The sequence below is a fragment of the Suncus etruscus genome, chromosome 16 (genome assembly GCF_024139225.1).
Source record: "Suncus etruscus isolate mSunEtr1 chromosome 16, mSunEtr1.pri.cur, whole genome shotgun sequence".
In the NCBI taxonomy this organism is placed as follows: domain Eukaryota; kingdom Metazoa; phylum Chordata; class Mammalia; order Eulipotyphla; family Soricidae; genus Suncus; species Suncus etruscus.
The window spans coordinates 67018179-67045072 of record NC_064863.1 but is presented as its reverse complement, the minus strand read 5'-3'; the positions used below and the strand labels follow the sequence as shown (position 1 = coordinate 67045072).

Below are 26894 nucleotides of genomic sequence, written 5' to 3'. Positions count from 1 at the left end.
AAGGGCTTTTTTTTCTCTCTTTTATTGTTGAGACACTGGCTCTAGAAGGTTCAGCTAGCAATTACCTGCACAGGAGTGATGATCCTGGTAGAATCCATCCCCACATGTGACTACACACTGCCCATGCCGCATCAGCAGGGGTGGCTGACAGGAGGAGCATTCGTGTCCATTATTGCATGTGGAGCACTGAGGTAGACAAGCTGGCTCCAAGCAAAGTTGGAAGAGAGAAAAAAAGGAAACTCTGATTAGCCAAAGACATCACCCCAGGTGAAACCTAGGTAGCCCTGGGGCACTGGGCCCAGAGTCAAGAAAAGTAACTATAGGGCCGGAGAGATGGCATGGAGGTAAGGCGTTTGCCTTTCATGAAGAAGGTCATCAGTTCAAATCCCGGTGTCCCATATGGTCCCCCGTGCCTGCCAGGAGCAATTTCTGAGCCTGGAGCCAGGAATAATCTCTGAGCACTGCCGGGTGTGACCCAAAAACCACAAAAAAAAAAACCAAAAAACGAAAAGTAACTATAAATATATCAAGATAGACTCCATATCACACTTTACCTATATGAATGCATTTCATCTTTTGGTTCGCTTTTTGAAGCCGTTATGAATCCTAATTTTGCAGATGAGAAACAAACTTACAGAAGTCTGAGAATGAGTAACTTGCCGAAGATCAGAGGGAGCTGGCGTTGGACATTGGGCTGTGGGCTCAGGAATTTATGCTCTTTCTTTCTTATTTAATTACCCCTAATATATTTCTCAGTTTTACAATTTTATAAGAAAATCCCTCCTGACAAAGATATAAACAATGTTCACAAGGGCTAAAGATGAATTGGAAAAAAGTAAGTAAATACAAAATTGATAAAAATCAGTTCATCCTTCTTATTCTTAGAACAGTGTTATAGTTTAAACACTGCATTTGTTAATACTCTTAATCCTCATAAGACAACTCTGAGAGAAGTACTAGCATTACTTCATTTTACAGATAACAATATGAGGCACAGAAAGGTTAAATATACATTAATGGGTATGAACGTACAATTTCTTTTAAAATGATTCTAAATCTTGGTATTCGGGCACCATCCAGCATTGCTTTGAAATTATCTCCAGCTCAGCTTCTGGGGGAAGAGAAGCCTTGGATCGACCCAGGCCTTCCAGATACAAAATCTGCTCTAGTCTTTTGAGTTATCTCCTAAGCCCTGAAACTATGCTCTTTTTATTTTATTTTATTTTATTTTGTTTTTTTTTGTTTTTGAGCCATATCCGGAGGCACTCAGCGGTTACTCCTGACTTTGCACTCAGAATTCACTCATGGCAGGCTTGGGGGACAATATGGGGCCCTAGGGGTCGACCTCAGGTCAGTCATGTGCAAGACAAAAGCCTTACCCACTGTGCTATAGCTCCGGCTCCAAACCTACACACTCTTAAATGAATAATCAGCAGTAGGGCTATTTATTAGAGGGGCTAAGTAACTGATCTGGGCTCAATCATGTCAAATATCCCAGGTTAGGATCATCTTTAAGATACATAACATTCTGAAATGCACTTGAATCAATTCTGGATCCTCATATAACACATAAATAAAGGCAGTTATCAATGTTAAAATTTTATCTTGAAGTAATTTGAGATTTTAATTAATGACACAAAGTATTCTAGTGGTATTACTACCCTTGAAAATTCTCAAAAGTAACCAAACTCAGCTATGGCCACCAAGTTGGCATCTGTTCTCCGTATCATCTCTCTTCAAGTACGCATTGAAATATCAGTAAATGTTAGAAGAAAGAGACCTACAGATAAGAGGCCAAGTAACCTAGAGAAAATGTTATTTCTTTCTAATGGTTTTAGGAAATGGAACATTTCCTGTATGCATGACCCCTTCCTTGACAATAGTGAACTCCAGCCCACCTCTGGCTGGTCTGCCTGAAATCATACCTAGACAGAGAGCACCAGCCTGGTAAAATCCCAGACCACAGCTGTGCACACACCGTCCATTGCGCAGCAACTTTGTGGGATCCTGGCATAGGTCACAGTGGTCTGGAGACTGTGAGCAGGTTAAGCAGTCTGGATGGCAATGATCTACAATCACAGAGGAATAAGAGAACTTAGTAAAGATCATGTTTCTTTTACAAGTTTTAGAAAAAGAATCTATTGGGGTACAAGGAACAAGGTAAAATATAAAGAAGGAAAAGTTCTACAATTTAGACATGATAAGGCTCCCACATAGCAAAACGATCATTTCAAATAATCCCTCTTTGTCTGAAATAACTATTTTCAATAGTATTCAATTTAAAGATACTGAAACATTATTGAACTTTAATAGTTTCAACTACTTTAATAGTTTCTATCTCTCAAGATGCTTTTAGAACGAATAACTATAGAATAATCATAGAATATTACAGAAATGGCATGTGTATTAGAGCTTCTTGGCATTCCTAATATCTGATGCATATAAAAAATCAAGACCTCAAAACTAAAAGCATTTTTAAATGTTTTTATTCTCTTGAAAAATGGTAGCTTTATTTTCTTCAAAGTTTCTAATTTCATTCTCATATAATTGGGATTATCACTCAATTTAGTCAAAATTATTAGCAAAGAAACTTTCAAGTTTTGAAGTCGTCAAGGATCTGATTTTCAAGACACAGAACATTATGCTAGGCTAAATATTTGTTTTGAAAAGTCCAGGGAGCCATTTTGGTGAAGGTAGTGAAATGAAACTACACACTTGCTTTGCTGTTCAGAAACACTATGATGAGCTAAAATAACTTGAGTGCTACAAGAGAACTGCCAATGTGAGAAATTGTAACTTACAGATGAAAACAATTAATTATGAAATATGAATAAAAGAAAATGCCACATCTCCAAGAGAGACTAGCTTATGGGCGAATTACTGCTCAGCCAGAGCAACTGCAGTACTTGCCAACAATTATTAACTGGAACTAATTCAACCCCAGGTGATTTGAAAGCAGAGTTGCAGAACAAGTAGATAAAATTTTCTTTTGGAAAAAAATTAATAAGTCTTTAAACTTCAAAAACCCAATTAAGTATTCCAAAAGGAACATGTGTTTAATTACTTTCCTTTAAAAGAAATGGACAGCCATAATAAACTTTCTACAACTTTTCTTCTATCTTCAATAATAGAACAGACCTACCACATATTTTTGAAAACTGTTACATGAGTTTATAATAATATGAGATAGACTGTGATATATTTATTGATATGAATATTGAGAGAAAGGCAGCAAAAACTATCTCAATGGAAAACAATCAAAACATTGGACCCACCTGATGTGCAGTCTGGACAACAATGTCCTTTCACCATTTTGGTTAATGTGGCCACAGGACATGGAGGACAAGAGGGTTCATAGCAAGTCACCTGAGCCCCCTGACACTCACACACCTTGCAAAGGCCATCCTCCCACTTCTTTCCCTCCTACAAGAAACAGTAATGAATGATATTACCAGCATGCAGTGATTTAGAATGTAGTTTGCTAGAAGGAATATTATAATTATAATAAAAGTGATTTCCATAAAGTACAATATCTAGGCTCTGCTGCAACTTCTAAATTGGGCTGGGGGCTCCCCAGTGGTTTTCATAAAGCCTCGGGGCCCCACCAGCATTTTCAGCCAATGGAACCAGAAATTCAATGCAAGCACCGAAGTATACAAATCTACTTGAACTCTGTAGAGCCAGGGATACCGGGACCAAACTGACAGTTCTGAGATCTCCAGAGCTGTACCTGGAGATGCTCAGGAACCATATTCTGCCAACAATAAAACCTAGGCGTGTGCCCCAACCACTTTACTATCTTCTGATGCCAACTATTTCCAGGTCCCACACCTATATATAAAACAAGACAATAGTAACCCAGTCTTAATTTGAGAAGAACATTTCTTTTTGTTTGTAACTGTTTGTTAAATTGGGGTGGGGTGGGGTATTGGGACATACTCAGCTATGCTCGCTCAATATTGAGGAATCACTCCTGCCAGTGCTCCAGGGACCAGTGCTCCAGGGACCATATTTGATGCTGGTGGTCCAATCAAAGTCAACCACATGTATAGCAAACACCTAAACCTCCTATACTATTTCTTTGGCCCTAAATGGCTTATTTAAATGTTAAACTCAGATTAACCTATCTTACACTGCCCCATTCCTTCTTCCCCCAAAAGCCAATCACCAAAGGGGATTATTAATATATCTAGAACTTATCAGGTACATTAACTATACTTTTATATTAACCTGGGAAGCTGATTAAAGTCCTAAATTTCCTTATTATAACAGTAAAAACATCAAGAAAGTCATTGTATTCTTAAAATAGAAACTTTTTCATGGATGCAGTGGTGAGACTGGTGTTGAAACATTGTATGCCTGAAAGAACTCTATCTATTATGAACACTTTTATAAGTAACAATGTCTTAATAATAATAAAGAAAAAAATTAATGCAAACTTTTGCATGACCACTGTTGATGGGCTGCTTATGTGCCAGGAGTTTTCTCACATTGAAATATTCTTTATAACCAAGTAAAGTGTGGTAAAAAAACATTAGCCATTTAATACAGCATCTGCAAGAGAATTATAAAGAACTCACCCTATTGAGAGAAAAGGGACAAGCGCTCCTACCAGAATATTTGGGGACAATGAAGGAAGTAAGTTGGGAGAGAACAGAAAAGCATGTTTTAACATAACAGTTTATAAAATGTTTCTAATAGTGATCATTCCCAAATATTTAATGTGAGTTTCTAGCAACTATGATTAATAATATTAAAGAAATGATCATGTAATCATGAAAAGGAAGAAATAATTTCCTTTCATTTAAGATAGAATGGCCTCTAAATCTATAACTTCCAAAACTGTACTCTAGGTTGTGCGACCAAGAAGTTTGCATTTTTCCTTAAAAAGAAACTACACAGGTTCACTGGGTAAGCACTTGCCCTGGGTTTAATCTCCAGAACCAATTCTGGTCTCCTGAGCCTCACCAGAACTGGTCCTTGAGTTCTGATCCAGGAGTAAACTAGGATGTGGAGGAAAAGAATAAGCACAACCAGTTGTGGCCCAAATCCTGCTTCCTTCCAAAAGAAACCACGCGAAAATTGTCTTTGAATAGCCTAAAAGAAACACTGTTTGGCATGAAGATCTGAGCATTTCCTCAACCCTGAGCCTCTACTTCAGACATGAAATAGCACTGTTAAACTGAGTTTTCAAAGTTGGGTTGGGGATGGGGGAAGAAAATTAGCATATGAAACGGAGTATTTATGTACAAGATTATAGTGAAAAAGTATTTATTAGTCAGGGGGAAAATAAGGTAAAAAAAGAGAGAGAGAGAGAGAGGGCTTGAACAATAGATAAGTCCTTGCAAGTAACCAATCCAAGTCTGATCCCTAGGATTCCCTATGGCCCATAAAGCCTGCCAGAAGTGATCCTGGAGCCAAAAGTAAGCTGTGAGTGCTGCTAGGTGTGGCATTAAAAACAGATTAAAAAATAGTGATCAATGGACAAAAGTTTAATTAGTATGATCTTATTTTAGACCACAACCAAGTATCTTCAAATCTGACTAGTAGAGAGAAAAAAAGAAGATAAAATAGGTAAAAGGGTCAAGTACAAAGTGATAGGATAGAAGCTAGACTTGTAGAGGCAAACATCACATATTGTATTCTGTTGTTGACTTGTAAGACTATGCAATTGAAATCTTAACATGACAAGCCAATATTACTTCAAAAGTTATTTTAAATAACTATAAAAAACTAAATCATTTTTGTTTACCAAGATAATTTGGGCAGATCATTGTTTAAAACAATTTCATAAATAGTAATGCACAGGTTAAAAAGCTATACTTACGGGAACATACTTAACTTCACTCACATTAGAAGATCCCTAGAAATAAAAAAATACATCTATATTAGACCACTGAAAACATTAGTAGTCTGATAAATTTTTTATGAGAAGTTACCTACTTTCCACAAATAGGAAAATTATTTGTTCTGAAAAGACTAAAACAGGGGCCAGAATATAGCACAGTGGTAGGGTGTTTGCATTGCACATGGCCAACCCAGGATGAATCCAGGTTTGATCCCTGGTATCCAATTTGGTCCCCCAAGCCTGCCAAGTGCGACTTCTGAATATAGAGCCAGAAGTAACCCCTGAACACTGATGGTGTGGCCCTCAAAAAAAAAAAAAAAGAAAAAAAAAAGACTAAAATATAATCACAAGTAAGAAAACCGTACCATGATGAGATAAGTCAACATGTTTAGGATATATTTCAGTTCTTTGAGAAATTAATTTGTTATATTTTGAGATAATTGTTTTACAATAATTTTCATGTTTATCCTTTTATTATATAAAGTTATTCAAACACATCCTCCACTAAAACGCCAAAAACTTTCCACCACTGCCTCTAACTATTGTATGGTCATTTTTACGAATTTTTAGTTTCATTTTGGGCTTGAATATTGCTTCAACTGCCCTCAATTTTAGAGACTTCACAGCCAAATAAGCTTAATTCTTAAGAACTATTCTCGATTTAAAAAAAAAAAAGAAAAGAAAAGAAAAGATAAGGCCTCCCAGTGCTTACCACAGGCTGTGTTCTTTACACTGACTGTATAAAAAGAGGAGATACAGTAAATGCTCCCAATATACACCTCAAACCAGGCTCTTTGCCTGGTCTGTATTGTGAATGGGGGGACAAAAAAAAAAAAAAAAAAGAACTATTCTCAACATTGGCAGTATGATTGGTGCTGAAACATTATATGTCTAAAATTTAACTATGAATAACTCTGTAAATCAAAATGCTTTAAATTAAAAAAATTTAATAAAAAATTTAAAGAGCCTATTCTTGAGTTCTGTATGAATGACACCAGTGTAATACAGAAACCATACTTATTTTAAATTATTTGTTTTATTTAAATTTCATTGGTCTTAATTTGCCTTCCAAACTAGACAAGAAAAATGTTACTATGATTCAAAAAATATAAATTCAACATTTATACGAAACCTTTAATAGCCTAACTTCTTAGGAAACAAGGATGACTAAACTATAAAAAAATAAAACCACTGTGAAACAGGATAATATTAATAGCATCATTTTATTTTATTTTATTTATTTCTTTAAATTCCCAACCTGTTGTGCTAACTCCACAGAACCTCCAGAATCTGTCTATATGTGCCTATTGAGAGTGCTCCCCAATACCACAATCCCCTTGAGCACTGCTGGATTGATTCTGGTTTCCTCCCAGCACCACTAGCCTGAGCATTATGGGCCACACTATGTAGAGCTCTCTGCCAGGACTGGCCCTGAAGCCCCTGCATACTGCTGGCTGTGATCTCTATGGATCAGACAAACCAACCAGCAGTGGATGCAGATTATTTGTGGACTACACAGGTGGAGAAAGACATGGCTACTTTGAGCCACACTAATTAATTCTCCATACTAACCCCATAGGTAAGGTCACCTACAGAGCAATGAGGTTTTGTGGAGGAACATCAATAGAGACTTTTCCAGGTCACCAGCTGCTGGTGAGTAGTGGACAGAGTGGTATCTCTACTGATTGTAGACAGTGAATCTCAACCTAATCGGCAGGGCCAGATACCCAGTATAACCCTCCATGCTAGAGCTTCTGGGGAGGGGTGCAGGCAGCAAGACCTCCAGAGTTCCTGGGTGCCAGGCTGGGCAATACTGCCCAAGACTAGAACTGCTGTTTTCAAAGGGTGTTTGAGAGAAATAAACAGTTTCCAGAGGATTATGGATTCTTATATTTGGAGAACTTCGAAAGCAGTGCCTTTTCTATGCCAGAGAGTCTATAAATAACCTTGACATCTTGTTAATAGGTAGATTCAGTTTCAGAGGGTCTGGGATGGGGTCGATGCTTTTGTTTTTTGTTTTTTAATAATATTTTTATTTAAGCACCATAGTTACAAACACGTTTATAGTTTGGTTTTAGTTATATAAAAACAAAACAAAACAAAACACCTCCACTCACCAGTGCAATCTTCCCACCACCAGCAATTAATAGCATCATTTAAAGCTCAAAATTCTAGGTCAGAAAATCAGAAGACTTGTCACTCTTTGGTCTGTGCAAAAGCCAAGATCATGATCTACAGAAGACTGGCTGATAGGACCAGGACTGGGCTGTATGTATCCTGGGACCAAAAAAAAAAAAAATAAAAAAGCCCTAGTCTAGGGTTTGATCTACGACCTGCACAACAATCACGATCTCTAATTCCAGAGGTCTGACTGAGACAATAGCAACTGAATGGGTCTTCTGATAACATAATGAAAGAGGCTACCCCAGGTTCCATCCTAAGATCAGCGCAAAGACCAAGATCACCAACCACAGAAGATGGATTAAAATGACACTGAGGGAACAGAACTTCTACAACCACAAAGAAAGACTTCATCATAAGTTCCACTCCTTGACTTGTGCAAATACCGAGATCTCTAGGTACAGAGGTCTGACTTTATCACCCAGGAAGGAGCAGAAGTCTTCCATACACCACAAAAGCACCAAGGGAAGAGTAAATGAACCTGAAAGGAGTCTATAGTTAATCCCATAATAATATATTTCAAGGGTGGAGAAGCCCTGTATCTTAGGCCAAGGGAATTCCTTTTCAAATGACCCCCAAATTTACTGTGCCTGTGCAGAAGGGGGAAAAAAAGGCAAAAAGCACAAAACATTTTTTATTTTATTATAATTTTTTATATATTTATTTATCTAGTTTTTGTCGATTTCTTTGTTTTGGTGTGGATATTGAAGCTTTGTCTCCATTCTTATTTTTTTTTTCTTTTCTTCCTTTATGCGCTCTGCCATCTTTTTCATCTCAAGACCATGGCTTTTATGTGGTGCTTATCTTTATTGTTGGAGTGCTCACTGTATATTTTATTTAACACTTCTTTTTTGTACTGTTGTGGTGTTTCACCTTTGTTGTGTATGTAAATATTTTAGGGGATTATTATGTTACTGACCCTACCTTAAACAAAAGGGGGAATTGTTGTGTATGTAAATATTTTAGGGGATTATTATGTTACTGACCCTACCCTGATTGTTGATTGTGCCCTACCCTAGGGTGTGACCTGGCATCCTGCCACCACCTTAGGGTGGTACCTGATTCTGCTTCCACCATTGCGTGGTATTTGATCCCACCATTGGGTGGTACCTGATTCTGAGGGATAAAAAACAAGGGGTCTGTGGAAGGGGAGAGGCTTTTGGCTGGAACTTATGCTGAGTCTTTGGACTTCAGTCTTGTCCACCGAATAAAGCTAATATTTCCACAAGCCTGACTGTCTGCGAGCTGTTTACTTGCCGTTTCACCTCGGAACCGACGGCTAGACAGGGTGGCAGACGCATGCTCCTCGCTGGAGGGAAAAGACCTCATCCTCCATCCCTCCATCAGTCAACCTCTTCAGGGGCTGACTTGCAACACACCTTCTTTTTCCCCTTTGTCTCTCAAACTGAGGATGAGAGACTCTAGAAGGACTCCGCCCATTTTCAACATTTTTGATTTTTACCCCAGTTTATTACTTTTCCTTTCTTCAAACAAAACCATATCACTTAAACTATCTAGCCCAGCCTCCCAATTAGAAGGGGAAACAAGGGAGGTACCAAGACCAAACAGGTGTAGGATCACTAAGTAGTAAGCTGGGCACAGAGAGGACAACTCATGCTAGCCCCAGGGGTGAGGGAGGAGGTTGTGGGAGGCAGGCTGGGAAAGGAGGTGGAGGGAGGACAATTCAGTGATGGGAATTCCCCTGTTTTTATGTTAATATATTAACATTACATAAAACATTATTGTCAACGACAAAAAAAAAATTCTAGGTCAGGCATTTAGTGTCTCAATATCCTTCTGAGAGAGTAATACTATTGACCTGATGTTAATTTGAACATCAAAGAACTTGGCCAAAATACCAAGTAGTATATGAAAAATTAGGGATTTGAACCATAACCTGTACTGTTAGTGCTACACAATATTGCTCCTCCAACATACACAGAACAATATGAAAAATTAGGGATTTGAACCATAACCTGTACTGTTAGTGCTACACAATATTGCTCCTCCAACATACACAGAACACTGGTAGGTTGACAGATGCACTTTTCCCAAATCACAAAGAAAGGAGGTGTAGTTCAAAAATCAAACATACATGATCCCAACACTTGACTGTCAAGGAAGCAATTGTCTTTATGGTTAACTGGCATATTTTTCAGAATGCAAAGATCTTAAGAATATTCTAAAATTACATACAGAAAAACACGAGCTACCAAAATGTAAAAAAATTAATGTTATTAAGAAAAATGTTACTATTTTAAGTATATATATATTAAAATCTAGACATAAAATATATAAAATATTTACAAATGACATTGCATCACAAATGGCACTGCATATCCAACCTTTAAAATTCTTTTACTAAAACTGAAAGATAAATCTAGAACAACATTCTTCAATTTGTGGACCAGCACCAGTCCTCTATTCTGGTCCACAAATCAACAATTCTATCCTAGGTAGGAGACCAATCATTTTCAACCTTTCTATGCATATAGACTGAAAGCTTAAGCACTGTATATTGAATGCCACGTCCTCCCTAAACCACCCTTTCTATGAAGTAGAAGAGAAACACTTTACCCCCAAGTAAGAGCAGACACTAGTAGATCTACCTATTTCCAGTTTCAGTGTCACCCTACAGGCCCATATAACAACCCAAGTTATCCTTTCTCAAGATAATAACTTCACTCCACTTCAAACTCTTTAACATTCTCAGTCACCGTAACATCTTGATCACAGGATAAAACACAGCACATTTATCACAATGCTAGGTAACCTACTGCACCCTTCACCAACTGCTTTGGTATATATTTACTTGCCTCTAAACACACTTCCTTCCTTGCTATTCCTTGAATATGCAAAACATTCCTCTGCCTCATTTATTTTCTCATGTGCTCATCAAACTTCCTGGTGTCCCATCCTACCACTGCCTCCTCACCCAAATATTCTTGTATTCTTCTCATTTCAGCTTTTGCTCATTTTTTCCTACACAAGAAGACTTCTTTTATCATCTTTTGTAAAGAAGCACCTTCCCCTACAACAGTTACTCTCCTAACCCACCTTCCTTCCTTAAACAGCAGTCTTTACCACTGACATGTATTTGTCCTTTGTGTCCCCAAACTAGAATAGTAAGGTTTGTGAGAGCAGGGATTCTGCCTGCTATGGCGCTTCTGTAAACCCAATGCTTAGAGGAATAGACACCCAATCACATTTATTGAACAGTTGAATAAGTCAAGAAAATAAAAAGGAATAGCCCCTCATTCAATTCATTTTGAACTATTGACTTGAGTAGTATTTGGTAATTAGCCCCATACTCACAAATGCTGTGTTTTCTTCATATCTACAATAATCATTCTTCGCAAGGCATTCAGGACAGCATTTTCCATCTAAGTGAATTAATTCTTCACCCTGTAGGAAGAAAATCACATGGGGCCTATAAAAAATGAGTATCTCTAGGAGGTAGTGATAAAAAGGGGAAGACAGTGGTTTCCTAGACTTGAATGAAAACTTTAGCACATCACTTTGCTTGGGCCAATTACTATTTCATTTACCTATGCACCAAAATCCTATGAAAAATCTAGTCAACATAGCTCACTTTTTCCAAGTGGTGTTTCTTTCTAGTGATTTCCAACCTATGACCAGCTCAATAAATATGAAAGACAACTTTAATGCTATAATTTTGAAAAGTTAGAAGTTTTAGAAAAGGATCGGGTTATCTTAATCTACAGAACTGGAACTTGTGAATTTCATTAACGGTGCTCAAATCAAACCAAAATTTTCCCTTGAATACAAAATCAGCTGCATCTCTTTATGTTCAGGCATAAATTAAACAGTGAAATCCAATTTCTATTCAATATTCTAAGACATAGCCAACTCACATAATTACTATTTTAAAAATTACAAGAGAAAAAATTAGAAGGTAAATGTTTAAGCTCCAAAGTTTTAATATTTCAACTTCCTAATCTTAATTTCATTATCTTTATTTTTATTATAAAATAACAAATATATATTCTGAAATCTATGCTATTGTAGCCTTAGCATAGGGAATCTGCTGTCTAAATCACAGTTGTGTTTCCATATTTTATACAAATATGCCAAAATCTAATATCTGTAGGTCAAAAATATTTCCTCTTACTCAAGGTATATTGATTTTATAAATAATGGTGTTAATTCTTTAAATAAAGACTTAATTTTAGGTGAGTTTCATATTACATTTAGGTTGACAAAACCATGTTAGATAAAAAGTAAATAATGTAAAGTTATATAAACAATAACCAAAATAATATTTAATGTTTTAAAACAATGCACTAAAAAAGAAAGACAAAATAAAAAGTATTTGGTTGTCTTGTAACATTATAAACGGAGCTTTTAAGTCTTCTTTTCTACTTTTCTTGAGTCTTTAATTGTCTCAACTGAATAAACATTATTCTAATGAATAAGAATAGAAACTTTTCAAAGAAGCACAAAAGTTCGTGAATTATAGTAGCTTTATAGTATCTAAAAAGCTATTAAAAAAGGGGGTTATGTAGATCACTGTCCATCAAATTTAATGCCAATCAGAGGCCAGCAGAGAGCAGCTGGTGCTTATAGAGAGCAGGCATATTTACATATAAATTGTTTTTGCAGAAACACAACAAATCAGCTGCTAGTGAAATCTGCTTTCCAAGCATATACAGGGGTCTAATGGGCACATACTCTAGACCTTTAAAACCTATTTTAGAAGGGAACCGAGCATGTGCATTGGCATATAAAAAACAAGCATTCATGAGCACCAGTTATCACGTATACAGGCAGAACTTTAAAATGTAGTCTGAATTAACTTGATAAAACGAAGAAGGTGGTGCTTCTGAGTCTCCAAAAACTACTGTAAATGCCAGTAAACCCTGCTCACAAGAAGCAAAGATTCTGCTTTAGTGAAGTAGGAAGTTTAAATAGATTTGCTATAAATAGAAGTCTGGATGTCCCAACTGCATCAGATCACTGTGGTGGGGCGCTTGAATTAGCATTTAACTTTTGCTTGAGAGTAGTTGCTTTGTGATACAAAACCAATTCTTTTCTAAGAGAATTCTGCTGCACCAGCCAGATGGCATCTGCTACAATCCCATATCCAGCCACCATACAAAAGTCCAGGACCATGTGATTCTACTAACCTATCTAGTCCATTGTAGTATAAAATAATAAAAAGACCCTTTGGATAGGCTTGATGGTAGGGGATGGTGACGGAGGCCTTTCTCCTCCAGCCCAGACCACGTATTTCTGCAACCCCCTTCAGCTGGCTAGTCTACCATTTCAGGGAGGTAGTGAGGAGAAAATCCACTCACAGGCAGGCTTCAGGAAATATCAGCTTTATTCATGCCCTAGCCAACATGTGTGGCTTCTCTCATAACCTTTTATGCTGGATTCCTATTCAGCCCTGCATTGTACCTTGTCCCTCAGCAATCTCCTCCTGCTTCCTTCTCTGTCCTCCATCCATGCAAATCTCCCTTTGCTTCTCAGGCCAAACTTTTTTGTTACCTACCAAAGATCCTGCCCAGAAATGGGCAGGTCTATCTTGTAGGTAAGGTTACACAGGAAGAATGGGGGGTGGGGTAACAGTCCATCAGAAATGATGAACCTCCACAAAAAAGAAAATATGTCCCTCACATTTATGGCCAGTATACCCTCCTCTATGCATCTGTGGGTGTGAGGAGTGCTCAGGACGCCCAAAGGGCTCCTCTCAGAGACTCAGCTAACCAGTTCAATTTAAGGTTTCAAGGATGCTTAGGTGCTGGGTAGCTGGAGATTACTTGGACTACCTCTGTTGGGTCACATATAGTGATGCTCAGTACCTCCATCTCTGCATCTTGTAATCCTAGATCAAATTCAGTCAGACAGGCAAGTATAGACCTTAAGGCCTGTACTATCTATCTGACCCCTCTTCAATGTATTTAGTAATAAATTTCACTCACTTGTATGTATTCATATGCCTAGTATGTAAATGTTTGTCCCTATTTTAAAAAAAAGTAATAAATTTCCTCAACTACTAATACAAAATACAGAGAAAAATGGTAGCCATCAGAATATACCAGGTCATCTGATAACTATGTCTCAATATCTATAGAAAGGATTAGCTATATTGAGGACAAGGGTCATGCAATGTTCTCTTATTTTAGCAAAGAAATACCAATTTAATGCTATATGAAGCATTGCTTTGATAACCAATGAAATAAAAATTATAATAGTGAAATTGAATAACTTTATATCTTTTTCTACTTTACTTATCTACATCTCTGTGGATGTAACATACAGTTAAACAAATGTCTGCACCCTTCTTACAAGATAAAAAAAAATCAAGTAAACTTGGAGCCAGAAAAATAACATAGTGGATAGAGAGTTTGTCTTGCACACAGCTAACATGTTTTTGATCCCTGGCACAACTAAGATTTCCCCCTATAGGCATTGCCAGAATTGATCCCTGAACAGAAAACCAGAAGTGAGCCTTGAGAACTGCAAAGGGTGTCCCCTACAAAAATAAAAATTTTATATAAAAAAAAACATCATTTGGGGGCCAGAGTGGTGGCACAAGCAGTAAGGCATCTATCTTGTGTGCGCTAGCCTAAGAAAGACTGCAGTTGGATCCCCCAATGTCCTATATGGTCTCCCAAGCCAGGAACAATTTTTTAGCACATAGCCAGGAGTAACCCCTGAGCGTCACTGACTGTGGCCAAAAAACTAAAACATAAAAAATCATTTGGATACCAGATAGATAGTATAATGGGCAAAGAGCTTGCACATTTCCAAACTGAATTCAAACCCTGGCACCCCCTATGGTCACCCAAGACCCTGCCAAGAATGATCCCTGAGTGTAGATCTAGGAAAATTACTGAGCACTAAAGGTGTGATTTGGAAAAACAAAAGGAAAAAATAAAATCAAGTAAAATGATTTATTAAAAGCAGGACATAAAATAGAATTGAATAGAAATACTAGTAGCACACTTCCACTTATTCTCTTGACAAACATAAAATTTTTCTTCAGCCATTCCTAGTGCTCTTAATTTCTATTTCCATAATTGTTGATATACCACACAGTATCATGTATTTCTATTTAATTGACCTCTCTGAAATCCTGGTAATTCTTTATACTAGAATATAGCTTATCTATCTTCTTAACAACAAAATAAGCAGAATTTAAGAAATTTAATTTTTTCTGTTTTCTCAAAGTCATAGTCTCAAAGTTAGTATAATGGCATATAAATAATATCTGAGGGATATTTAACTAAGGAATATCTTTGGTAAGATCCCATTGTGTCTAAATTTTCTCTTCTGGTAGTGTTTCCATAGTAGAATCCAGGGCCTTAAACAAAATTTGGGCTCGTAGAGGTCATGTGTGAGAAAGAAACATATCTGATTAAAGAACTAAAGAGATAGGCTGCATTAAAACTATTCAATTCACAGAAAAGAAGATGAAGTAAGAAAGTGAAACAGAGTAAAAGAAAACAAAGTTGAAGCTATGGGTCACCAAAACTTATAATTTTTCCTCTAATAGAGATCTTTATTATACTACTACAGAGAGGCACAGGGTGTGATGAGTGCATGAAAATGGATTACCATTGTGATTATGGGATAAATTAATTTCTGTGAATAAGACTGTTTGCCTAGACCTGACTGAAAAGATGGCTTGAAGGAGATCAATGCTAATTAAAGCCTAAACTTCTCCCCTAAACCCTGAAAAACTGAACAAATGAAAAACTTTTAAAATGACCCAGCATCCTGTGGAGAGACAACCAAAGCCAGGAAGCTGGTCTCAGTCAGAGACCACTAAAAAGAAAGGGACCCTGATTAATTTTTTTCTCATCTTCATCCAACTACTCTGAATCCCACAATAGAAAAGGAAAGAACAGAAATGAAAAAGTCATGTGAAGGGAAATAAATCTGCAAGAAGCAAGATGCTCTTTACCCAACTATGTCTTCGCTCTGCCAAGACACAGAAGTAGGAGGCAAAATGAAAAATAACCCTGTGGTTGACAGCCTTGCTTGAAAGGTTGTTCCTCCGTGGGCTCAATGTCAAGAGAAGCTGAGATGCGGGGGAGAAAAACTAGAAAGAAAAATGTCTTCACAGACACCCAATGCTTCAGATCATCCAAGTTTCCCTCAAATACCCAAGTTCACAGCCCCTCGGGAAATTGGTAAGGCGGATGGGAGTGGTGAGGGAAAAGGAGACAACTTAAAAGCGATTTCTTTTGCAGTGGCCAAAATTAAACTCAAAGAGAACATATTATATCTACACTCTAAATAGAGACTGCATTGTTAGAAGCTTCTAGAAATTCTTCTAGATTTCAGAAGACAGCAATGGAGTCAATAGAGGTCATCAGAGTTAACTATTGGCAATGGTTCACTCCCTCCAGATTTGACAAAAAACAAAACTTTCTTTTCTGGTGTTCAAGTGGCCCTCAGGTGCTGGCTATCTTTTTCGCTACACGCTGCCAACTCAGCCACTCTCGGACGGCAGGGAAGCACCAGTAGACCTCTGTTTCCAGTCACAGTGATCCAGGCAGACCACCAACACAAGAGCATCTGCATGGACTGATAGGCTGATGTCCCACACCATGTTTTTCCTTTTCATCTGTCTAGCTCTGGGCTTCCAATCTGATGATATTCACTGAAAGCCAAAAGCCCTGGGAGGCTATTGCAAGCCAGGGTGAACAAACAAGGACATTGACTTCCCAACATAGACCCACTGCTAGAAAGGACCTTGAAATGTGAGCAGTCATTCCCTCTGCTGATAAGCAAGAAAAGATGCACATAGCTCGCTGGAGAGAGCTGGTAGGGGCCAGTGGTGAGAACTTCAATTCTTACCTGAGCACACTGCACTTTGGCACATTCTCCAATGTGGCAGGTCACTTGGCCCCGATCACACATACAAAACTCACAGGCTGAACCCTTCCACATTTCATCCTGATACCGCACAATCCCATCATAGGAGCAGCTTCCAACTGGAGACACACATTCCTCACAGCACTCTCCATGACGCCGAGACCTTTTTAGACCCTGAGGAAACAGAGAGAATGCTGGGAAGAATGTTAAAAAAACTAAGGAGAAAATGAGACCAATAAAATTACATCATTGTTTGTTGCTTCTCAACCACCCCTCACCTCACCTGGCTCAGATTTCCCTCCACTTCATCCCTTCTCTTTAGGATTAGATGTATCACATCTCTCTCCCATATTCTGAAAATCATAAAGCTTTTTGTCGCATCAAAAGAGACATTAAGAAAACCATTTGGGGGCCAAAGTGGTAGCACAAGTGGTAAGGTTTCTGCCTTGAAAGTGCTAGCCTAGGATGGCTGCTGTTCGATCCCCGGCATCCCATATCGTCCCCCAAGCCAGGAGCAATTTTCTGAGTGCATAACCAGGAGTAACCCCTGAGTGTCACCGGTGTAGACTAAAAATAGGAAGGAAGGAAGGAAGGAAGGAAGAAAGGAAGGAAGGAAGGAAGGAAGGAAGGAAGGAAGGAAGGAAGGAAGGAAGGAAGGAAGGAAGGAAGGAAGGAAGGAAGGAAGGAAAGAAGGGAGGGAGGGAGGGAGGGAGAGAGGAAGAGACGAAGGGAGGGAGGGAGGAAGGAGAGAAGGAAGGAAGGAGAGAGGGAGGGAAAGGAGGGAGGAAAGGAAGGAGAAAGGAAGGAGGGAGGGAAGGAAGGAGGGAAGGAAGGAAGGAGGGAGGGAAAGGAGGGAGGAAAAAGGGAAGGAAAAAGTAAAAAGGAAGAAAGGAGGGAGGGAAGAAAGGAAGGAGGGAAGGAAGAAAGGAGGGAGGGAAGGAAAAAGGAAGGAAGGAAGGAAGGAAAGAAGGGAGGGAGGGAGGGAGGGAGAGAGGAAGAGACGAAGGGAGGGAGGGAGGAAGGGAGGGAGGGTGGGAGGGAGGGAGGGAAGAAGGAGAGAAGGAAGGAAGGAGAGAAGGAAGGAAGAAGGGAGGGAGGGAAAGGAGGGAGGAAAGGAAGGAGAAAGGAAGGAGGGAGGGAAGGAAGGAGGGAAGGAAGGAGGGAGGGAAAGGAGGGAGGAAAAAGGGAAGGAAAAAGTAAAAAGGAAGAAAGGAGGGAGGGAAGAAAGGAAGGAGGGAAGGAAGAAAGGAGGGAGGGAAGGAAAAAGGAAGGAAGGTGGGAGGGAAGGAAGGAAGGAAGGAAGGAGGGAGAGAGGGAAGGAAGGAAGGAAGAAAGAAAAGAGAAAAGGAAGGAAGGAAGGAAGGAAGAAAAAACCATTTAGGGCAGGGGTCTCAAACACAATTTACCTGGGGGCCGCAGGAGACAAAGTCGGGGTGAGGCAGGGACACATAAGGGATTTCACAAAAAAAAAGTCCTCAAACGTCATTATTAACAGTTTTAATTATTTCTTCTGAACATGAATAGAACATTGAGTAAAGATCATGAACAGTTCTTCTGAACTTGGCATCTTTTGCCTATTCCTTGCTGCCAGAGACTTGATAGCACTTCATCACAAATCTGAGCCACATTTGGCTTTAGAGAGGAAGCAGTTGAGACCCTCAGTATGGCTTGAAGATGGTCATCATTAAGTCTAGACCTGTACTTTGACTTATTGAAATTCAATGTGGAGAATAACTTTTCACACAAATATATGCTCCCAAAAAGGCATATGGTGCGCTTGAACATTCGGGAAAGCTCAGGGAAGCTGGGGGACAATTCTCTCAAAAATTGCCCATGCGTGTCTGCTTTTCCACTAATCTCCCTGAACTTGGCTTTGAGATCAGAGTTGCAATGCAGGTCGATGAGCTCCATTTGAAGCACAAGAGGGGCATCTTGCACATCAAAAAAGGGGTCCACAATAATTTGGAAAGTGGCTCTGTGCTTTTTGAAGTCTGCAAATCTGTGATCAATTTCCTTCTCTAGCTTAAAAATAGCATCAACATATTTCTCACCACTGAATGGTATGCATGTTGGGAAATGGCAAAGATTTGTCTGAGAGAGCTGGGATTTCCATAACACAATTTTTGTGGAGAATGCTCTCATGTTGTCATAGGCAGCACTTATAAGCTGCCCTGGGACTCATAACACCTTGTTTAGTACATTCAGCTTATGTGTGATGTCAACAAGAAAAGCTAAATCCATGAGCCATTTGTGATCACTCAACTCAGAAACAGCATTTCCATCCTTCTCCATGAAGGCTTTCACTTCTTCTCTCAACTCAAAAAATCTTTTCCGGACATTTCCCCTGCTTAGCCAATGTACCTCGATGAAATAGAGCACATCTCCATATTCTGACTCCATTTCCTCTAAAAAAGCACAGAACCTCCTGTGCTTTAAGCCCCTGGATCTGATTTGATTGACGCATTTCACAACAACAGACATCACATTGTCACACAGCAGGCATTTACTGCAAAGGGCCTGCTGATGGATAATGCAGTGAAGAGCAAAGTTATTCTCTACACCCTCCTCTTCAAGTTTTTTTGAACAAGTGCCACCAGTCCATTTTTCCTCCCTGTCATCGATGGCACTCCATCGGTTATTATTCCAACAAACCTCTTCCATGGCAAACCTGCATTCTCAATGGCATCACACAGATGCCGAAATATCTCATTAGTGGTGGTCTGGCCATGCATTGGAATTATTGTGAGCAGCTCCTCTGACAATTCAAAATTGCAATCAACACCACGGACATAAATTGTGAGCTACGCAGTGTCTGTTATACCTGTGCCCTCCTCAAGAGCAACTGAGTATGCATCAAAACATTTGGCTTTCTCACACAGTTGATGATAAATGTCACTTGACATGTCAGAAATGCGCTCTGCCAGTGTTGGCAGAAAGGCTGATTTTGCTAAACTGACCTTTCTTTTCTGGACAGATAATACTTGCAGCCTGTAACATGCATTTTTTTAAGAAACTCTCCTTCTGTGAATGGTTTCCCTGCCTCAGCAATCATCTCACTAACCATGTAACTAGCTTTGACGATGCAACATTCTCTTTGGTTGCTTTCTTGAAGAAATCTTCTTGCCTCATTAGACATGCTTTAAGACTGGCAACCCGCTTGGCTCTCTCATTTCCTTGATATTTTGCACATTCCTCAGCATGTTTAGTTGAATAATGGCATTTCAAGTTGTATTCCTTGTGCACTGCAACTTTCTCTGAGCAAATAAGATATGTGGGAATGCTCCTGTGCTCAACAAAGAAATACTGCGTCTCCCACTTTTCCTGAAATTGTCTATGCTCGTCATCAATCTTTCTCTTCACTGCAAGCTTTGATGAAGTCATGATGAAGGTATGACAAAATCTAATTCTGTAATAAACTTCTCTCCCTTCTCCCCCTTAGGCCTCCGATAATGCATGGGACAGGGGGCAGGAGCAGCAGAAATGACGTCTGCACTAGGCACAAAGTATTCATGATTATTCACTTACTGAATATTCACAATAAAAAATCACATTAGTAAGAAAAAATGGCAAAAAATCACATTAAACATTTGCATACCCTGAACAGAACTGCTTGGGGTATGCGAATGTTTAATGCGATTTTTTTCTTACTAATGTGATTTTTATTGCGATTATTCGGTAAGCGAATAATCACAAATACTGCGATATTTGAAGGCTGGCCATGGGCCACAGAATGTTGTACGGAGGGCCACAAATGGCCCATGGGCCACGAGTTTGAGACCCCTGATTTAAGGGACCCATAACACCCTACTTTAGGTACCCCTATTCTGCCAGGAGTGATCTCTGAGTACAGATCCAGGAGTAAGTCCTGAGCACCAACAGGTGTGACCCAAAACAAGAACAAAATAAAATAAAGGTGCCAGAATCAAACTTTGAGAACCAATTAAAACATTCTCAAGTACCAAGTCAATGCTAACAAGTTCTTCAAAACCACTACTTGTAAAACAAAGAAAAGCACAAAGGCTAAAGTAAAGTGGGTGGGGCACTTAGCTTTCATGTGGCTGACCTAAATTAAATTCCGTTAATACCATATAGTGCCCCCAGCACCTCCAGCAGTAATTCTTGAGTCCGGAACCAAGAATTAATCCCTGAGCACTGCTGGGTGTGGCCCAATTACCAAAAATATAAAATGAAGCAAAACAGCATGTTATGAAAACAATTTGATCCTAGGCTACTTAATACAAAAAAAGGGAAGGATAAAATTTCCATAGGATAAGATCATAAAAAGTCCAAAACAAAAACCCAAAACAAGAAAAGATAGTACAGATAGAAAAGATTGTTTTAAATGTGGCTGACCAGAATCTAATCTCCAGCATCACATATGGTCTGCTACATACCACCAGGGATGATCCCTAAGCATAGTCAGAAATAAGCCTTGAGCATCACAAGATGTGCTCCATGCCATCCCCCTAAAAAAAATAAAAGATCCATAGTGCTCCAAATATTCAAGAATAATATCTATTCATTCATGCATTTTTACGTCCACTTATTCCAGCTAAAGTTCTTGGATGACCAACCTACTCCAGAAGCAATGTTGAACATGCTTCTCATCACAGGTCATGCCACATACACATCAACAGACTCAAACTGAGATACTGTCAGAGCAATGAAACAAATGAGCACATCTTAGACAGGTAGGAAGACACAGGAATATCTGGAGAAACCCCATATAAATGTTTAGACAGTGGTCCCATTCACATCGATATCAGAATGAAATGATCTGATTTTCTACATTGAGCTTCCATACCTTTTCGCATCGTAGTGGAGGGCAGGCTTGCTTATGGCATCTGATCTCCCCTAGGTCACAAATGCATGTGGTACAGGCATTCTCACTCCACTGTTCACCATGCTAAGAAAGGAAAATAAAAATGAAAACCCAACTGTTAAATCTAGTAACCAGAAATACACAATGTTTTATATTTTGTAACAGAACTGAGTAGAATGTACTCCTGAGAAATGGCATCCTTTAGGTAGCCATAACAGCCTACAAGAAAAAAAAAAGTCATCAATATTTCAGGGGAATTTTGAATTTATTTTTATTCCACTAAGCTAAATCCACAACATATTGAGATCCTTTTCTATGCCAGGAGGTCTTAAAGCACTGAGTAGGTGAATAGGAGGCACTGAGGATTGGTTAAGCAATGGTCATTCTTAAGCTCTTTTTCCTCATAAAATTTAGCTCTCCCTGCCATACACTCTGATTCTCAGTTTCCCCCAAGCAACTGGGTCTGGGACACTCTCCCAATTTCAACCTCCTCAGGATAAGTTTGCTAGAGTGAAAAGCTGAGAAGTCTCTTCTCCCTTCTTCCCCACAAAAATTAAAAGCCTACCCTTTCCTCCCAGCAATCTTCATGATAGTGTGCTGTATGAGCTGAGCAAGGCCTCTGAGGCACATGTGGGGCACAAGACTGAAGGCAAATACATGCACTGAGGATTCCAAAGAAAAAGAGCAAGAGAGTTTAGATACTTGATGACATCATTGGGACCTGAATTGATCAACCCTGCAAGCTGCCCTACTGTAGGCTTATTGTTTTATGAGATTATATAATTATATATTTATAATACATCTGTATGTGTCTAAGTCTATATTTACAACAGCTCACAAGAGGTTATAAAAAACCTTTTTTTTAATTTTAGGCACAGGAGTTTACAAAGTTATTAGAGTTTCATACATGAAATATTCCAGATATTTTTATTGTAGTCTTTTTTAGAAGCAGCTAAAAGCGCCAAGCAGATGCAGAGGCTATCTCTTCCAGGGCAAATTAATCTAACACATATGCGGCTGTTATTCTGAATAGCACAGTTCTTACACAATTAGTCCTCACTTATTATCACTGGTAGTCTCTTGAAATTGAAAACTTGACGTGAAATGACATGGAAGAAAAGCCAATCCTCAAATAACATCATTTAGTTGACCAAAGCTGGAATTTTTTTGTTTTCATCAACATTATCATCATTATCATAAAATGATGATGTAGGAATATTTTTTTGGTTTTTTGTTGTTTTGGTTTTTTGTTTTTGTTTTTGTTTTTGTTTTTTTTTGTTTTTTTTTTTTTGGGTCACACCTGGCAGTGCTCAGGGGTTACTTTTGGCTCTACACACAGAAATCACTTCTGGTAGGCTTGGGAGACTATGTTGGATGCCGGGATTTGAACAAGCGTCCTTCTGCATGCAAGGCAAACACCTTACCGCTGTGCTATCTCTCCGGCCCCGAAAATCAGGTTATTTAAAGACTTGCTATTTAAAAAATATCCTTCCCCAATAATTTATATTCAAATATCAAGTGATTTATCTAGAATTTGTGATACGAATCCGTTAATTAATACTTCGTCCCAGATTCTCACCAGAGTCATAACCCAAATCTCAATTTAGTCTTTCTTAGAGTGGTAGATGAACAAGTAACAATTGGGCTTATTTTTTTCATATGTTCTTTGCTTTTAAATACTTCCTTCTTTTAACTCAGCTGAACTCTCCTAAGACAGACCATGCACTCATTCTATCTGCTGAACTCATTTTTGTCTGGCACCCACTGTGTCAGGAAGTTATTTTAGTGCAGGGCCTCTTGAACTTTTCCCACTCATGACCCCTTTATTGCTGAAGAAATGTTAATGCAGTCCCAGGTATATAACACATATAAAAAATTGACAAATCATAAATTCTAAAATAAATGATCCACAATCCCACATTCAATTACACTATCCCATAGGGGTTCATCCCCGACTATCTAAGAATTTAGGCTCCAGACCCAAGAGTTTCAAGAATACCACTACTCTGATAGTGTCAAAAGAGTTAAAAACACCTAATCTAATCTAATCTAATCTGTGCCAACAGCATTTTCCAGTGTGAAAGTTCCAATACCATGTTTTTCTTACCTTCTTTCTCTCCTTTATGACCCTTTTACCTCTCCAAGTGTAGGGTGACAGTACTTCTGACATTAGTATGTAATCCAAGCAAAGCATAAGATCTGTTCCAGTTTCCAACCTACTCAGAATAACCAATGGGAGACTTCTTCCTAGTAGATCTGTGAGCAGTTCACCGAAGTTCATACACCAAATGCTGATGGCCAGCACATTCCTTTATATTGCTAATACCCTGTGATTTCATTTTTTTTTCCATAAAGGCTTTTCATGAAAAGCAGAAATAAGCTGTTTATGTACTAATAGTGTTACTATTTATGTTTATGTTACTACTAGTGACAAAGAGTCAGAGATAGAGGTAGGGAGGCAGAGTGGCCGGCACAGTGAAGAGCTGATGTGTGAGGATGGATGTCAAAATATCTCTATGAGTATAACCAAATTTACCTCATGTACTTGGCCAGTAGCAGAGCAGGAATGAGAAGAGCACTGTGGACAGCATTTTCCAGGGACTCGAATCACAGTTTCATCCTGAATACCATGAAAGGAATTGTTAACACAATCAACAACAGGTGGAAATTCTCATTCATAGACAATTCAATCATGTGTGTCAAGCATCTTGAAACAGCAATTATCTAGCACTGGCTCCCAGTGACCTCGTACTTTAATAAATATTAGCATATCCAAGGTCAAAATTACTATTAAAGTCCACAACTATCCTCTTCTTTTGACATTTAGTCTGCCACTCTTACATCCCTGCATTGACTTTTACATTTTTATTTAATCTTGATTTTGGTTTTGAGATCACTTAGTGCCTTAATATTATTGTCCAGCTCCTGCACTAACTTATTTTCAGATGAGTAAGAATAAATGTTTAAGCATAAATAAAAGGTCGTTTTAAAATAAATAATAGTTAAGTGTCTATTGAGAACTGTGTTAAGTGCCTACAAGATCCTGCAAAGTGGATACTTTATACACAGATAAGGAAAACACAGTGAGATTTTTGTGGCATGCCCAATAATTCACAGCTACTCTCAAAATGAGAAGTGGCTGGATGCAAGATTTCACAGACTCTCCCACAAAATCACTTAAAATATTTATATACTTTGTTTTTTTTGGGTTTTTTTTTTTGGGGGGGGCGCACACCCGGTGACGCTCAGGGGTTACTCCTGGCGATGCGTTCACAAGTCGCTCCTGGCTTGGGGGACCATAGGGGACGTTGGGGGATCGAACTGCAGTCCATGCTAGGCTAGCACTGGCAAGGCAGACACCTTACTGCTAGCGCCACCATGAAAAATATTTATGTACTTTGGGTCAGGAAGTACAGGGGTGAAACTTGCCTTGCACATGGTAGACCCAGGTTTTATCCTGGCACCCATTTAGTCTTAGAGCACCACTAGGCGAGATCCCTGAGCACAGAGCTAGGAATAAGTCTTGAGCACAGTCGGGTGTGGCCCACCCTTCCCAACAGTTTCGGGATGAAGAGATCATTAAGGGGCTAAGGTGCTTTCTTTGCAATGTTGCTGATCCTGGGTCAATCTCAGGCTCCACATATGGTACCACAAGCACTGCCAGAATTCACCCCTGAATACCACGCTAGGAATATTTGCTGAACACTGCTGAATTGTGGTCCCAAAACAAAACGAATGAAAAGAATAGTTAAATTTCTACTGCACTAGTAACAAAGTCAAAATGAAGGTAACCTTCCTGATAATCTATTTCACTATAGTTTTGCAGCTTAATGTAAAGCCATATGGATGTCCTAACAAGAAAAAAAAATCAATCTTGACTCTAGACAGCTCAGTATAAGTACGGAGAAGTAAGGTTAAATGTCAATAGGATCTTTCCCCCTCTTGGTCCCTATATTCTTGCCTCTATCAGCTCAATACACGCTGCCAGAATATCAAACCACCTGACTCTGGCTCCTAAGAATTTTCTAAGCTACACTCACCTTTATTAATGCCAAAGGGTCAACTTTTCACTTTGACTTATCACTACAGCTTCTCAAAGGGCAGGCAGGGAGATTAATTAAAGGTAGAGGAATAGTGTTGGACCAACCAATGATGAAAGAATTACTAGATTTTATATAGAAGATGCCTCATGAACAATTATTTTTACTTTTCTTATGAGAACAAAGTGAGGCTATCATGGTTGATCTAATATTCATTCTGTAAGGAAAACAGCCACTATACTTTGCCGGAAATGTGAAATAACTTTAATTTTAAATGAAAGTTCCAGTTATACCAGAGTAGTTTTCTTACACTCTTAATATAATCTATCAGACTAATGCATTACTCTATAGTAGAAATTTATTTCAAAACCTAAACAACTAGAATTAAATGGACAACTCTTTTCTCATTTTGGGTAATTTTATTTCTTCAGTATCCCATATGTAAAACTGAAGTTTAAACTTTTGAAGTTTAATAATGTATGTGAAAATTAGATATGCATTGAAATCAATGAACATTCCTTGACCTCAGAACTCATCAACATAATGAAATAGTTAGGAAGTAGAATAAAAGTATATCCAATGTTGCACTATTCCGTATCTTTATTGCAATGTGCCAATAAACAAAGCCTTTACAGCATTATGTAAACAGAGAACATGTTATCATGATCACAAATCTTAAATAGAAATAGTCAATGCAAGTAATAACAAATGTGGACCAGACACCTAGTCTTTTCTAGAGACTAGGGGAGGAAGAAACACTTTTATTAGTTGATACAAAAAAAAGAACAAGTTGTCAGATTATATTAACAATTTCTAATTATGTATTTTGTGACAGAGAATTTTAATAGATAACTAAAAAATAAAGTTGGAGAGATGGAGTGTTTGAGTGAAAATGTCAAAGATATGAGAAAAAAAAACATGGTTGAAAGTAGAGATTACATTTCCCTGGCATTTTATAAGCAGAGCTGAAGAAGCAAGTAAGGAGATCAGCAAGGTGGATCTGAGAAATGGGAAAGGGTTTTGGATGATGCATTTTTGGAATTTTTATACACACAAAGCTGTAACAAACATGTAGTCTCTATAAGCCTGGCATACTTTGGATCATGGACAAAATCCATCCCCCTAGCACTTGCTTTTTATCAAGTTTCATTGG

The 26894-nt window shown here is 38.5% G+C and overlaps 1 protein-coding gene and 1 non-coding gene across 2 annotated transcripts in view; one reads left to right on the top strand and one right to left on the bottom strand.

Annotated features, from left to right (window-relative positions):
• The window catches only part of FRAS1 (Fraser extracellular matrix complex subunit 1), a 377453-nt gene that overhangs the window by 325858 nt on the left and 24701 nt on the right, over positions 1 to 26894 (bottom strand). Inside the window, 8 exon segments of the mRNA XM_049789877.1 lie at positions 66 to 200; positions 1926 to 2069; positions 3276 to 3423; positions 5828 to 5863; positions 11345 to 11434; positions 16862 to 17053; positions 21684 to 21785; positions 24238 to 24321. Of these exon segments, the coding sequence (XP_049645834.1) occupies positions 66 to 200; positions 1926 to 2069; positions 3276 to 3423; positions 5828 to 5863; positions 11345 to 11434; positions 16862 to 17053; positions 21684 to 21785; positions 24238 to 24321 (931 nt within the window).
• LOC126033301 (small nucleolar RNA SNORA51) lies at positions 6544 to 6676 on the top strand. The gene has a single exon (XR_007504409.1). It is a non-coding gene; the product is annotated as a small nucleolar RNA SNORA51 (small nucleolar RNA).